At 36.9% G+C, this 14,111-nt stretch overlaps 1 protein-coding gene across 5 annotated transcripts in view; it reads left to right on the forward strand.

The window, feature by feature from the left end:
• DYNC2I1 (dynein 2 intermediate chain 1) overlaps positions 1-6,575 on the forward strand; it is a 46,321-nt gene extending 39,746 nt beyond the window's left edge. For all 5 annotated transcript variants that reach the window (XM_070729425.1, XM_070729422.1, XM_070729424.1 and 2 more), the window contains 5 exons: positions 1,961-2,021; positions 3,021-3,120; positions 3,331-3,462; positions 5,012-5,235; positions 6,089-6,575. In XM_070729425.1, the coding sequence (XP_070585526.1) occupies positions 1,961-2,021; positions 3,021-3,120; positions 3,331-3,462; positions 5,012-5,235; positions 6,089-6,260 (689 nt within the window). In that variant the 3' untranslated portion in view covers positions 6,261-6,575. The remainder of the gene's footprint in view (positions 1-1,960; positions 2,022-3,020; positions 3,121-3,330; positions 3,463-5,011; positions 5,236-6,088) is intronic.
• The last annotated feature ends 7,536 nt before the right edge of the window (positions 6,576-14,111 follow it).

The raw sequence follows: 14,111 nt of genomic DNA on the forward strand, positions 1-14,111 counted from the left end.
TAATTTTCTATTACATAAGTCATATTTCTTTTCTATTCTTTTCTATTACACACGTCATATTTACATAATGTACATCAAATATTAGCAATGATCTTAATCAGGTATATCTTTTCTTTTTTATTCCCTTTTATAACCAAAGCTCTGACCTTAACTCTCCAAATTCCTTGCCACCTTTTAGCTCTCCTTTTCTTTTTTCTTTTGCCCTTTTTCCCATCCAGCCATAAAACCTATCCCAACAATTAGTAAATTCTTCCACATCTCTGTTTTTTGTTTCCTTAGTTAAACTGTCCATTTCCGTGCATAGTGTTATTTTTTCAATAATATTTTCCTCCGTGGGTATGGTTTCATTTTTCCAATGTTGTGCTATGACTATTCTCTTAATTTTCTCGCAACTCCACATCTGGTAATATGATCCAAATTCTTTATTGCATCTCCAATATCTGGAGGAACGCTTTTTGTCTATTTTTGTTAATTGTGTGAGGGTTATATGCCATCTAAAATACATCTTATGTCATTTTTCTTTATAGGCCGTGGCTAACGTTAACTTTTTATTTCTGCTCCACATCTGCTGCCAGAGACCCAAAAATGGGTCTTTTCACAGGGTTCCAAAATCAGGTCTTTAGTTTAGCCTAATTTAGTCTAAGGTAGGCTGTACTCCTCAGTTATCCTGAATCACTCTGTCAGATTGAAATCAATTGATGCTTGCTAACACAGTGTTTTTCAACCAGTGTGCCCTGGCACACCAGTGTGCCACGAGACATGGTCAGGTGTGCCGTGAAGAAGGAAGCTCAGGTTCCAGTTTTGCAACTTTGTGCTGAGAGCAAGAGAGAGAGAGAGAGAGAAAGAAAGAGTGCAAGAGAAAGAAAGCAAGAGAGAGAGAGAAAAGGAGAGGAGGGGGAGAGAGAGAAATGAGCAAAAAGGGGAGGAAAAAAGAGAAATGAGAAAATGATTGAGACAGAGAATGAGAGGAAAAAGAGAGAAACAAAAGAGAGAGAGAAGTGACTCTTGATTTAAAGCATATGATAAAAAGCACCCAAAGAATAAGAGAGAAAAAAAACCCAGCCCTCACTTGGTTTTGGAAATGGTTCAAGAGTGTATACACACACATACACACACACACACGTGGGGGAGGAGACAGGGATGGAAAAAGAGAGGAGAGTGTCTTAGAGTGTCATTTTGTGTCATTTTGGTTGGTGGTGTGCCCCAGGATTTTGTAAATGTAAAAAATGTGCCGTGGCTCAAAAAAGGTTGAAAATCACTGTGCTAACAGACCAACTGAAGAACAAAAATCTTGTGCATCATGTTTTGGTGGCTTAGCAATCTGAACTAAAGAACCACATTAGTTCCATGTTTTACTAAACACTTTGGTAAGACGAGGTATTACTGTATACAGATTTTTGTCATTAAATACATTTAATCTCAGGATGTTTTTATTGGATCTGTCTATTTCCTTGAAAAAAAACTAAGTATTGTGCTGTAGTTGTATGGTTTGCCATATATTCTAATCCTTTTTAGATATTTTAGAACAGTTATAGTTTTGGTTTTTATCTTAATTCTGACTTGTGTCTTATCTTTTTGCTCCATGACTGACTATTTGATTTGGAGGCCCAGTACAATCAGGGGGACTTTTCAACAGGGAGACAAAAGCTTTGAAAAATATCAAGAGAGTCTCATTTAGAAACTAGCTATTCATAGGCTGAGAGGGAATTTCACTGTGGAAGAGCAATGCTGGCAATCATTAAAGATTGGAGCTGTTATCAGCCAATTAATAGGAGACGTGTATGCCATATTGAATAAAAATATATCTTTATTTTTTTGGCCTAGTTAAATTTCTGAACATAACCTATGAACATGAATTGATAAGTCATGCGTGGATTTAAAATTGCCCTGCAATTTAATTATATCAGTACTAATCAATTATTGCTATTATAATTAACACAATGCATTTTATTACTTTCAGGATTAATTCCTGGGGGAAAAATTAAATTGGCTCATAGCTCTACTGTTCAGCTGAATTGCAGGTAAAATATGTAGAAAACATCATATTAATGGGATTGTTCCTTGAAAACACATATGTCACTGCTGGCAGATTTCCAAAGAGGGGATAGTACCGTAGTTCCTTAGTAGCAGATCACATCAGAAGGGCACAAAGTGGAGGAAAGCTTGAATAATGGTGCATCAAGTGCATAGCTCTGTTCTAAATGCTCCTGTGACAAAACGTTTGCTTGGTCATTAGAGCATGATTGTGATACGTCATGTGGCGCAAACTCAATCACGTCACATGACGTATCACAACTTTTTTTACCTTTGTGGAGCCAAGGTGGGCATGGCCTATGTATGATGCATCTGGCCTGCAGGCCGCCAGTTTGAACACCCCTGTATAGAGCATCGGTACAAGGAAAGCTGTATGATAGGTTGAGTCAGTGTTTCTCAACCTTGGCCACTTTAAAACATGGAATTTTCAAGCCAACAAAAGGAATTCTGGTAATTGAAGTTCACACATTTTAAAGGCTAAGAGACACTAGAATGTGTAGTAGTTGGATGGCACTGGCGAAAGTTCAACTTTATTGTCAACCACAGAATCTCCCTGAACAGGTGGGAACCAACATTTCCAAACTCAACCTACCTGATAAGGTTTTTGTGGGAAGAAATAGGAGGAAGAAGGTCCTCTCTGATGATGGAGTGGTATACATCTAACAAATGTTACACATGAATTCTTGTCCAAATGGCAATTTCTACTTGAATTCCTTCTGATCAAGTTTTATATTGTTGAAAGAATAAGAAATATGCTTTGAGAGAGGAATCTACACTTACCACTCTGCCTAAAAAGTTAACCTCATTCTGAATAAGTTTATTATATCTAAAATCTTGTTTCGCTAGGAAAATAGCGAAACAAGATGGAGAATTGAATGAAAGATCTAAACTTATATTGGCTGGTTAATAAATCAAAGATATTCACTTTGTATTTCAATATTTGTTGCAATTTCACTTATTAATATATATGTTTCTTTTATATTCAGTATTTCTCCAAAAGATTACACATTCCTGGGGGTGCCCCAGACACTGAACATTAAATTTCTGCCATCAAATCCTAATCATTTTGTTGTTGGAACAGATGCTGTGAGTAATATTCTTATTCTAATTTCATTCTTCCCAACTTTTCTTAGTGTAGTAGATTTTTTGAGTGGTTTAGTGAGCCTGGGGTTGCTATAACAAATGGCTGCATTGTCAGAATCTGGACAAAGCCCACAATTCCCCCTGAACTATTCTTTGTGCTATTTCATCAAATGTAGCCACAACTTTTCTTTTCCCCTTTTCAAAACTTTACAGGGTTTGGTGAGCCACGGCACACGGCATGAGCTGAAAGTCCCTCCCAAGTTGTTCAAACCCCAGCAGGGGGGACCGAGAGCAACCCAAGTTAATGCGATAGATTTTTCACCTTTTGGAAAGCCGATCTTTTTGGTATGAATGCTCTCTATTCTTGATTGGACTAATTCGGGTGGTGTCATATCAGTGAAGGTCTGAAAGTTAGATTTAAACTGTGCATGCTATGAATAACTTATTTGTAGGCCAGTAGCCATTACAGTTCTGGACTAGATTTTGCAAACTATTCACATTGTCAGACTGAGCAACATCAGCAGTTGGGCTCAAATGTTAATCTCTTCTTCTTTGAGTTCCTAATTCCTCCTATTGGCTGGGAAACTCTGAGACTTGAAGTTTTAAAAAGTTTTTAAAGTTGCTAACATTGAGAGATACTGCTCTACTTCCATAAGACCTCCTCAGGAAAATCTGTACTATGCAGCCTGAACAACTCAACAAAATAGTCAAGTGTGAATAGCTGTCATGTTCCAGGTCAAACATACACAAGCACACATTGAAGTAGTTGCACACTTTAAAAAATAAATTACTTTTGCAAAGTAAGTAAATGAACAAATGCAAACATATGCATATGTAGTGGAGAGATAAATGTCCCCCTTGCCCTAAGTATTATAACTTTGCCTTAAAAGAGTTCCAGTCCAAAGCAGCTGGCAGCAGAGTGGTCAGGCAAAGTTTCAAGGTGAAAACTTTGTAGATGTTTCATCAGCTGATCCACTTACAGAGTCAGTTGTGAGATTCACAAGGCAGGAGTTAAAGTGTGTGAGATAGGAATCAATAGGCAGTTGCCATCAATGGAAAGACTTAAGTTTGCTGCTCTTCTTAAATAAAAGGAGCCTCGGTAATGTTCATTTGGAAGGGCTGAGGTTCCTTCTTTATAAGCAATCCCATTTTCTCTGCTCTCTTCATCACACAGCAAGCCCTTGTGTTGAGCGGTGATTGCAGCTCAGCCTCTTTATCTTTGGAGACCAGCAATGGCTCTGCCTGCTGGTTACCGGAGTGCTATCTTCTGCCTGCTTGGACAGCTCCAATAACTCTGGAGCTCGTTGTTCATTGTCAGTCTCCTCTGAATCTGATTTCACCATAAAAGTAGCTTGGTCTCTTTTTCATGCTGAAGCCACAAGGGTGCTGAATACCTCTTTCGCAACTGGCAGCTCAGTAAATTGTACCAAAGTGATTGCAAACATGAGTGTGCATTTCTGATAAATGGCAGGTGGAAAGCATTCTGGGGTTTCAGTCTTACTTTTATGTGCCACAGCTTTGTTGCTGACACTTTTTGAAGGCCAGGGTCAGGCAGTCAAATGTCCGTGGCTTTCAAGGCTCACTCGACATTCCTCACCTGATGGGTATCCTTAGGATCTCAAATAACAAATATAGTAATAATACACTTCCAATAGTAATAATCACTGAAATTCACAGGAAGAGGTTTTTCTCAGATGAAGACAATTAAATATTGCATAATTTAATGATGTCTCTAATGATCATCCATCTAATGTCATGTATTTCTTATTGGATGTCCATGCTTTTGATTCTATATTAAGTCCAATAAATTGGGAAATCTTGCCTTAAAACAATACATTAATCAGAAAAAAATGTGGGTTTTTTAAAAAAAAAATGTGTATTTTTATGTTTTCAGGTGGGCTGTTCAGATGGGAGCATTAGACTGCACCAGATGGCTTCTGAACTTCCACTTATGCAATGGAACAACAGCACAGCAGGGCAGGCAGTAATCGCACTCCAGTGGGCTCTAACCAGGCCAGCTGTGTTTTTTGTTTTGGATGCCACATCTGTCATTTATATTTGGGATCTCTTGGAAAATGATTTGTCACCTGTAGCCAAACAGCCAATCTGGTCTGATAAGTAAGTTTACAGGATGTTCTTTGGTTTGCAATTGTACAAATTGGGCAGAAATGTTGGGCTTTAATCTTTACAGACATGCACCTCCATTCAGGCATTCAGTTACATGGATAAAGGGCATAAAATAGTAAAGAATGATGCATGCATGGAGGCCTTGTTTCTTTTCCCCGTGCTCCAATCATTCAGGAGAAGATGAGAAGCCAAATTGAATTTGCATAGGTAAGGACAGGAATATAGTTCCCTGGGACCAACAGGGTGCCATGAAATGCAACAATGCAAACCTTCCTCTTTCGAAGTCTATAGAGATTCTCAGGCATCCAGAACTTGGTTATCCCAAAAGTGCCGATTACTACTGGGACCACCTATACTGGTTTATGCCAGAGTTGTTGCAGTTTGATTTTAAAATCATGATATCGGCTAAGTTTTTCTTCCTGTTTTTCATCAATTTGACTGTCACCTGGTATGGCGACATCAACAATCCACACTTTTTTCTTTTCCACAATTGTGAGGTCTGATATATTGTGTTCCAGAACCTTGTCAGTTTGAATTCGAAAGTCCCAAAGTATTTTGGCAGTCTTGTTTTCAACTACTTTTTCAGGTTTATGATCCCACCAGTTCTTTACCACTGATAGGTGGTAGTTGTGGCACAGGTTCCAATGAAGCATGTTGTTGTTGTTGTTATTATTGGAGTATCCTCATGGAGTTGGTCTAACCTGAGCAGTGGTATCCAGTGAGAAGATATTTTAATCATTCTGCAAATTAAGGAAGAAAGCAAATGCCAGTTGATCCCAGTTAGGCTCTTTACTCTCTTTTCCTCTGCTTATTAAACAAAAAGTTGTTATTTCTTTGTTTTCAGGATTATAACAATGGCTGTACTGGGTGAACCTGAGAAACCAAGTGGCGTTCTGGGCATAGCACTTGCCAAAGAATCTGGAATAATAGACATTAAGTACGTCAAGAAGATATGGGCCGTGCCTCAGCCAGAAGAGGCGGAGAAATTAAACCTGCTTTTGCAGCAGGCCTTATGAAATGCAAACAGAGGTCTGTGTATGAATGCACAAATATGGCCTCATGGTTTGAAATGAATTTGTTAATGTGCGTGATTTAGCAGAATATTGCATGGCTGAAATATTTTTTTAAATTCCTATTTGTAAATAGTATTTATATATTTTAAGATGTATCAACACAGTATTTGGACTTGAGCTAGAGAACATTTTTATGAATCTCAGAATAAATATTTATGAAAGCATCCTTTTAAAAGAAATATATTTGTTTCAAATACGCTATGTACTATAAATCTTTATACTTATTTTTGGAATAAAACTGAACGTATAGTCCCATGAGCTTCGAATATTTGGTTTTTAATTTTCTAATTGAAAATGACTGTGGTTTTTTTCCATGTGAAATTAAAAGGCCCTTGTCAGCATTTGCAGAATTAGGCTCAAATATGCCACTATCCAAAATTTTCTTGTCCACAGGGCCCTCCATATCCTTCTTAGTAAATCCTGGCATTTGTGTCAAATAACCCCAAGCCAAAAATAGCTCATGGTTTCATTTAAAGGTTGCTCACAGGTGACTTTCAATGTCTTACACGAATATATTACATATGTATGTAATATAAACCATGCCATGCTATTTAAAACAAGGGTAATTTACAGATAAGGGAGTTGATATAATATTTTTACAAGGGTTTTAAAATCAGAATATGGTCTGGTCTGCAGCCATTTTTTCCTAAGGTACTACTGGGCTCAATTTTGTAAATATGCCTTTGCTGTAGTGATAAAATAATGTGGGATCTGTTAGTGTAATAGATATCGTCGCAAAATGAGGAAAACCACCTTTTGCAATTGACTGATACCAAATTTGTCAATGCTGATGGTGTTCATGTGATGCTATACCTGCTTTGGATTGTATCCAAAGCCCCTATTATTGTTGATAGTACTTTAGCTTGCTTTTGTCACAATCATTGTGTTTCTATTTGTAGGTATTATATTTTGTTATCTTCTCCAGTTTCTTTCTCTTCTATTCTGCTGTCTCCAGGTGCTGCCACATCCACTATGCAGACTTTTTTGTCTGTTTTATCAACACTTGTTAAGTCTGGAGTGTTATGTGGTAGGTCTCTGTCTGTGTGATATTCCCAGAGCAATTTAGCTTCTTCGTTTCTCTATTTTATGATCCCGCCAGTTCTTGCTTACAGGCAAATGATATTCCTTGCAGATATTCCAGTGCACCAATGTTGCTACTTTGTCATACCTTTGCTTATAGTCAATCTGTGTGATTTTGCAACAGCTAACTAAGTAGTCGATTGTTTCTTCAGCTTCTTTGCATAGGTGGCACTTATTTTCTGTTGCTGTCTTTTTAATTCTGGCTTTGTTTAAGTCAGGCAACCAGAATTGTTCTCTCAGTCTCTTACTTCAATTTTCCTGCTCTCAGTCATTGTCAAATATTATAATTATCTTCATTCCCTGTTATTTTTTAATGTACTGCTTTGTCTTCCCATGCCTCCGTTCTGTTCTGCATTTTTACTTCTAGGCCTGTTTGGTCTTTCCAGGAGTCAATAAGCCTTCCGGGTATACTAACATCAGTGCATCTTCTTCATTGTCCTTCAGATGTTCTTCCAAAGCCCTTTTTTTCTTCTTCAACCATCTGATGTACTTGCAACATTCCACACCCACCTATTGGTAGGTAGAGTCTGTCAATATTGCTGCGAGGATGATAGGCATGATTGTCATTATTTTTCAGGTCTTTCTCTCCATTACATTTAGTTCTACTTGAGTCTAGTCCACCATTCCAGCTGTGTATCTTATTCACCACTTTCCATCTGCTGCCTTCTTGAGCTCACAGGAACTAGCTGCCCTAAATTATAAGTTAGAAGGGATCTCTGGGATAATCTAGCACAACCATATGCAGGATCTGCTAAACTATTTCAGAAGAGTGGCCTGTCTGCTTCTATGAAAGAGAACATAGCACTTCAAGAGGTCATCCTGTAATTCCCCACCTGTTGCTGACCTATGATTCCAGCATTCCTAATCATTAATCATACTTGCCAGGCTGCTAAGAGGGTAGTTCAGCAAACATAAGGAAAGACGTAGAACATTTTGTTCAAGAGCTGGCAATTAGAACAATAAAAACTTTTGGGTGAGCAGAGACTTTTTAAGTCATTGATTTATTTAGTCCAATGTGGACATTGGGGATTCACTCTTTTCCTTCAGTCAAGATAATGGAAGACAGGAAATTGCAAAAAACTTCTTGAAATGGAAACTACGAGTAGTGAGATCACTGTGACTTATGCTTCAACAGGCTCCTATTTCAGGAACACAAGCTTAAGTCCAACAATCTTTGGACCAAATTCATCTTTTGTGTTGTTTTCTGCCAAAACAAATACTGCAAGGCCTTTCATCTCAAGCAGGAGAAATAACATACTTTTCACATGTTATTTGGCAAATTAAAAGAAAGCCCAAAATTCACTCCTTTGCCAGCTGAAGCGCCCATTTTTGCGCTGCTGGGATTCATCTGAGGCTCCTCTACAGACTTCTGTGTTATTGCAATGCTGCAGGGAAATCCCAGCAGGGGAATCTCAGCATCGCAAAAACGAGCGCTTCGCTGGCAACGGAAGTCCGGAGGTGGGGTTTCCCAGTGAAGGAAGCATCAGTGAAATCGCAGCATCGCAAAAAACCCGAAGTCCTTGAAACCCTACCTCCGGACCTCTGTGTTTTTACGATGCTGCGATTTCACTGAGGCTCCCTTCACTGGGAAACCCCACCTCCGGACTTCCATTGCCAGCAAAGCGCCTGTTTTTGCGCTGCTGGGAGGGGAGCCTCAGGGGAATCCCAGCAGTGCAAAAATGGGTGCTTCGCTGGCAACGGAAGTCCGGAGGCGGGGCATCCCAGCGGCGGCGGTGGGTTTGTAAGGTGAAAATAGTTTGTAAGAAGAGGCAAAAAAATCTTAAACCCCAGGTTTGTATCTCGAAAATTTGTATGATGAGGCGTTTGTAAGACGAGGTATCACTGTACTAGTTTAGGAGGGCTGGCTATCTACCCAGGAGTCATTTTAATTCCTTTGTTTCATTTTTCAGATTTGTTAATTGAAAACCTTTCTTTCCATGACAAACAATATGTGATCTTGTCTATCAGAATCTGGAGATTGGACTTATCAGTAATATTAAGTCCCATTTTAAACTGTGCTTTGTTAAATTAAAAATAATTGATGGGTGTTTGTAAAGCTCACTCAACTGTAAACAATGATTTATGAAGCTCGTGGGTGGACTGATAAGTGAAATGCTGAGATAAACAACATGGATTTTAGTTTACTATATTGCACAAACTATCTTAGTATCAGATAGTTTGGTCTTCAAACTATACACTTTAAAAAAGAGAGCAATCACAGCTTATGAAATTCTTTTTTGACCCCTTCTTTCTTCTCCCTTCACACCAAATTTGGTCCTGTTTTGTTCCATTTTAAGGTCATTACTGTAGCGATGGACAGACACATGGGAAGAAGACTGATTCACTTTACATAATTTATTTCTAACATTCTGAGTTGGATAAGATTAAAAGTGTTTTTGTGTGATTGGTCTTATGCATTGAGAAGATATCTGGAATGTAGGAGTCAAGCCTGTATCTGACTGTCTAGCTTCAGACAGAGATTGGATGGGGCAGAAGTAGTAGATTTCTGCAAGATAATTCCTTTTATGGAGAAAAGCCAGTGCTCTATCACTGAATACATCCATAATTCAGAACTATGTGCTCTACTATATCTAAAAGAAAAGGCCACAAGAGCAAAAAAAAAATTAATTACTTATATAACATGGTTTTGTTTTGAATTTATTAGAAATGTTCTGCTAGGTGGCATATCTAATTGACCTTGAAAAAGCTCACCAGGTCAGATGGGACAAACTCGGGCATCTGAGCACTTTAGGCTGCATTGCAAATTGCAAATAAAAATAATTTTCCAATTATTATCTGGAATACAGTATGAAAGTGTCCAGAAAAATCTCTTCACTCAAGGGAGATTACTTTGTTTTAAAATCAGAAATACCATACAGTAATATTTTTGCACTTTATATGAATATGAATCTTTTATGGCACTATTTCTCAACTTTTTAAATGATAAATTATATGAAACTCAATTCCTAGAAGCTGCTTGGGAATTCTGGGAGTTGAAGTCCACACAACTTAAAAGGGTGATTGAGAAGATTGAAAACACTGTCTATATTTAATGTGCCCTTTTATGTCAAGGCTATTATATAAAAATCCCACCTAGACCACTACAACTATCCCACCTAGACCACTATCAACACAAATTTGAGGACTGATTCAAGTAATTTCTATCATATCATGTCACCTTTAATTAACCCATTAATTAAATTGTTAATAGTAAATTAATGATTTATCAAGGTGATTTACAAAATAAGAGTTACATTTTAATGTTTACAATGAATCCAATGAACATAGCTTATTTGGTCAACTTTGGTTCAGCTTTCTGTGTAAACCAGATTATTAAATCCAGAAAAGTCTCAAAGCATGTTTAATTCTTCTGGATGAAACACAAGTGAATCAGACACTGACTTAGTCAGGTTTTTATGATCAGTTTTCAATGGGTAGCTGTAATTAAAATGAATATTCTGTCCAACATACTATTTTTATTTTAGGTTTGCTCCAATAAATTTAAGGAAAAGGTTTTTCATGGAGCTGAACAAAGTAATACTAAAATTTATATGGTTATAAAAGAAAGCAAGAATTAAAACCAAATTACTACAGGACAATAGAAATAAAGGTAGATTTGGACTTCCTGACTGGGAAACATATTTAGCTGCTGTATTGAATTGGTTGAGGGATTGGATCACTATTAAAAATAAAAGGATCTTAACATTAGAAGGATTTGGCCTCCAAATTGGCTGGCATGCCTTCATATGGGCTGGGGGGAGGTGAGCACAAAACACATCCTTATTTCCAAAGATACTACATAAGAAGAGCCTTGTTACAACCTTGGCTTAAAATCAAGAATGAAATTATAGAAGAATTCCAAAATGGTTATCGACAGCAGAAGCAATCATTTACCCAAATTTACTAGATGAGAAAAGATGGTAACGTATAAACAAAATCTTAAAACAAAATGTTTGTTTTCTATGTTTCTAAAACAAAATAAGAACTCTAATAGGAATAGAACTGGAATAGAATTGGTAGCATAATTTACAGATTCAATCCTGGTACAAGAAAGATGTATTACAATTCGGATTTCAAAATGAACATGGATTAGATAAAATATTATTTGGCCCGGAAGAAAAAATGATTTCAAAATTATATCATTTTCAATTGTAATAAAAATTAGAAGAAATGCTAAAGGGAACAATGATTTGGATATACAATTAATTTGGCAGAATGGGACAAAATTTGGGAAATAAATTACAAATTGACCTTGGCGGCATCATATAAAGAAAGTATTTACAAGACGTTCTACCAATGGCATTTACCTCCAGCACAGTTGGCAAAAAGTTCCTGAAGGTGTCCCTAAAATGTTGGAAATGCAAGAAGGAGCAATGGACTTATTACCATCCTTGGTGGGCTTGTTCTAAAATGAAATTATACTGGAACAAAATTAAAAATTGCTTGCAAGAAATTATACAAGTGATTGAGTTGAAGCCAGAGCTATGCTTGTTGGGAATATTTAGGGGAAAGTTTAAAAAAGAGGTTAGATATTTAATACTCCATATAACTACCACAGCCAGGATTGTTAACACAGAGAACTGAAAATTCCGATAACATCCCTACTTTCTCAATGGTTTTCAGAAAAATTTTAGAATGCGCTGAGATTGCAAACTAGCAATGGAGATGCATGATAAAGAAGATACGGACTTCTATGAAGCATAGAATAAATTATATAAGTAGTTAAAACAAAATAAAAAATATCAAATTTTGTTATAAATCAGGATTTATAAAATCCTGATTTATAAAAATGTGTGAGACATTTTTAGAAATCAACCCTGAGTTTCTCTTTCAGAATTTCATATTAAATTCCCCTTAACTCCCTCTCCTGGTCATACATAGTATCTGAAGGTAATCACGCACAATAAATAAAAATGGAAGAGAACTTACAGCACTATTAGTTTCCTTTTGCTAACTTAACTTTTATTATTGAGTTTATAATACTATTCTCACAAAAGTCTTATTTCTTATATCATATTAAAAGAGGTTTTAAAAATTTTAGGTATGAGAATTTGCCCCAAATTTCTACTGCATCACGAGAATATAAGCAAATAAATAAAACTGAAACTTCATATTCATAGGCTAATAAGTAGTTGTCTAATAAACAAATTTCTGTTATCATATTTCATAGCACTGCACATTAATCAGCATCCCAAAGTTCATTATAGCAATAAATTAAAAATCACTTCTCAAAAGGTGGAGCCTAAAAATTCATAATTTCTAGCGACCCATCTGACTAGCTCTATTAAATGTTATGAATAAGCGCTTCACTGCATGGGTTCAGGTTACTTGAGGGACCATCTCACCCCATTGGGATTGGTCCATACTACTCGTGCTGCAGGTCCTGTCAGCCTGAGGAATCCAGAAGGAGGGCCTTCTCTGCGGTTGCTCCTGCCCTCTGGAATATCTCCCCCTCTCCAATATGAGGTTGGGCCCAATCCTCTTAACTTTTCAGAAGGGCTTAAAGAAGTGACTGTGCCAGTCAGTTTGGGGCCTATTGGTGGATCTATGTAAGATTAGGTTAACAATTCTTGAAGCCTTTTTGGTGATGTTGCAGTGGACTTTGGCACTTCAGTCATTTCATATGAATATTTCAAAGTCTATTACAGAGTTAGGGTTGTCTGCAAGGTCTTGTCTATTCGGCTTGTATTTGGTGTTCTGATTCTTTTTGCCAATGCGTAGTACAGAGTATTTGCTGGTTGAGACTTGGAGTTGCCTGATGTTTGAGCATTCTGACACCAAGTCAAGGTCATTTGGGTAGTTAGCAGTGTTATTGGTGGCTTTAATAGTTTTACATAATTGGCGAAGAGAACGCAGTAGGAGCTGAACAATCAATTAAGCATTGCTATACAAATAATTAATTCATTAATATCTTTAAAATTATCATTAATGGGTTTGTATGAGATCACAACTATTCAAATAAAGTTTGCAATTATAAAGAGAATTTATTAAGAAAACAAACTCAACTATTGCTATCTTCAGGGTTCGTTGTTTTTTAAACTTTATAAGAACAGGTCTCCTTAGTGGTCTACATTCACCTTACAATTTATCTGAATATAAAGCACGAATTCCCATCAACATTTTATAGACATGCACTAAGGTGCCTGCCATTTCTGATTTGGATGTAAAAATAAATAAATACTGAAAGCAAAATATAATAAAATTGGAGTGAGCTTCAAAGTAGTCACTGTCACTTTTATTTCCATGAATATTTATATGCGCCAAATGAGAATTCTTAGTAAATATAGGGTCAGAGTTTCCATCCCAATGCTTTATTGAGAAGTTAGATTTCCTACTGTCCTCTTTCGTCCCCCCAAAATGATGTAGAAGACTTTCTGAGCAAGTAACCACGTACTTGTATATCTCTTGTTAAACTTAATTATAAATGTCTACTAGCCAACCTTTTACCTAATGAGTCATGCTTTCAAAGTTATTTCTTTACCAGGCTACTTATTGCCTTCAACATGGAGAGCCCCTTGTGCAATGTCTTCTCTTGAAAAGCTCGGCACAACTCAGAGATAGCTCCTGTTTTGCTGAGCTATTTTACTGGTAGTCCAGGGTAGTAGAAGGGAGCCTTTTCAAGATTTGAAATAGAATGTCTGGTTGTATTCAATGCTGATTGTCATTATGTTTTATCTTTGATTGATTGATTGATTGATTGATTGATTGATTGAT

The sequence above is a fragment of the Erythrolamprus reginae genome, chromosome Z (assembly GCF_031021105.1).
Source record: "Erythrolamprus reginae isolate rEryReg1 chromosome Z, rEryReg1.hap1, whole genome shotgun sequence".
Lineage (NCBI taxonomy): Eukaryota > Metazoa > Chordata > Lepidosauria > Squamata > Dipsadidae > Erythrolamprus > Erythrolamprus reginae.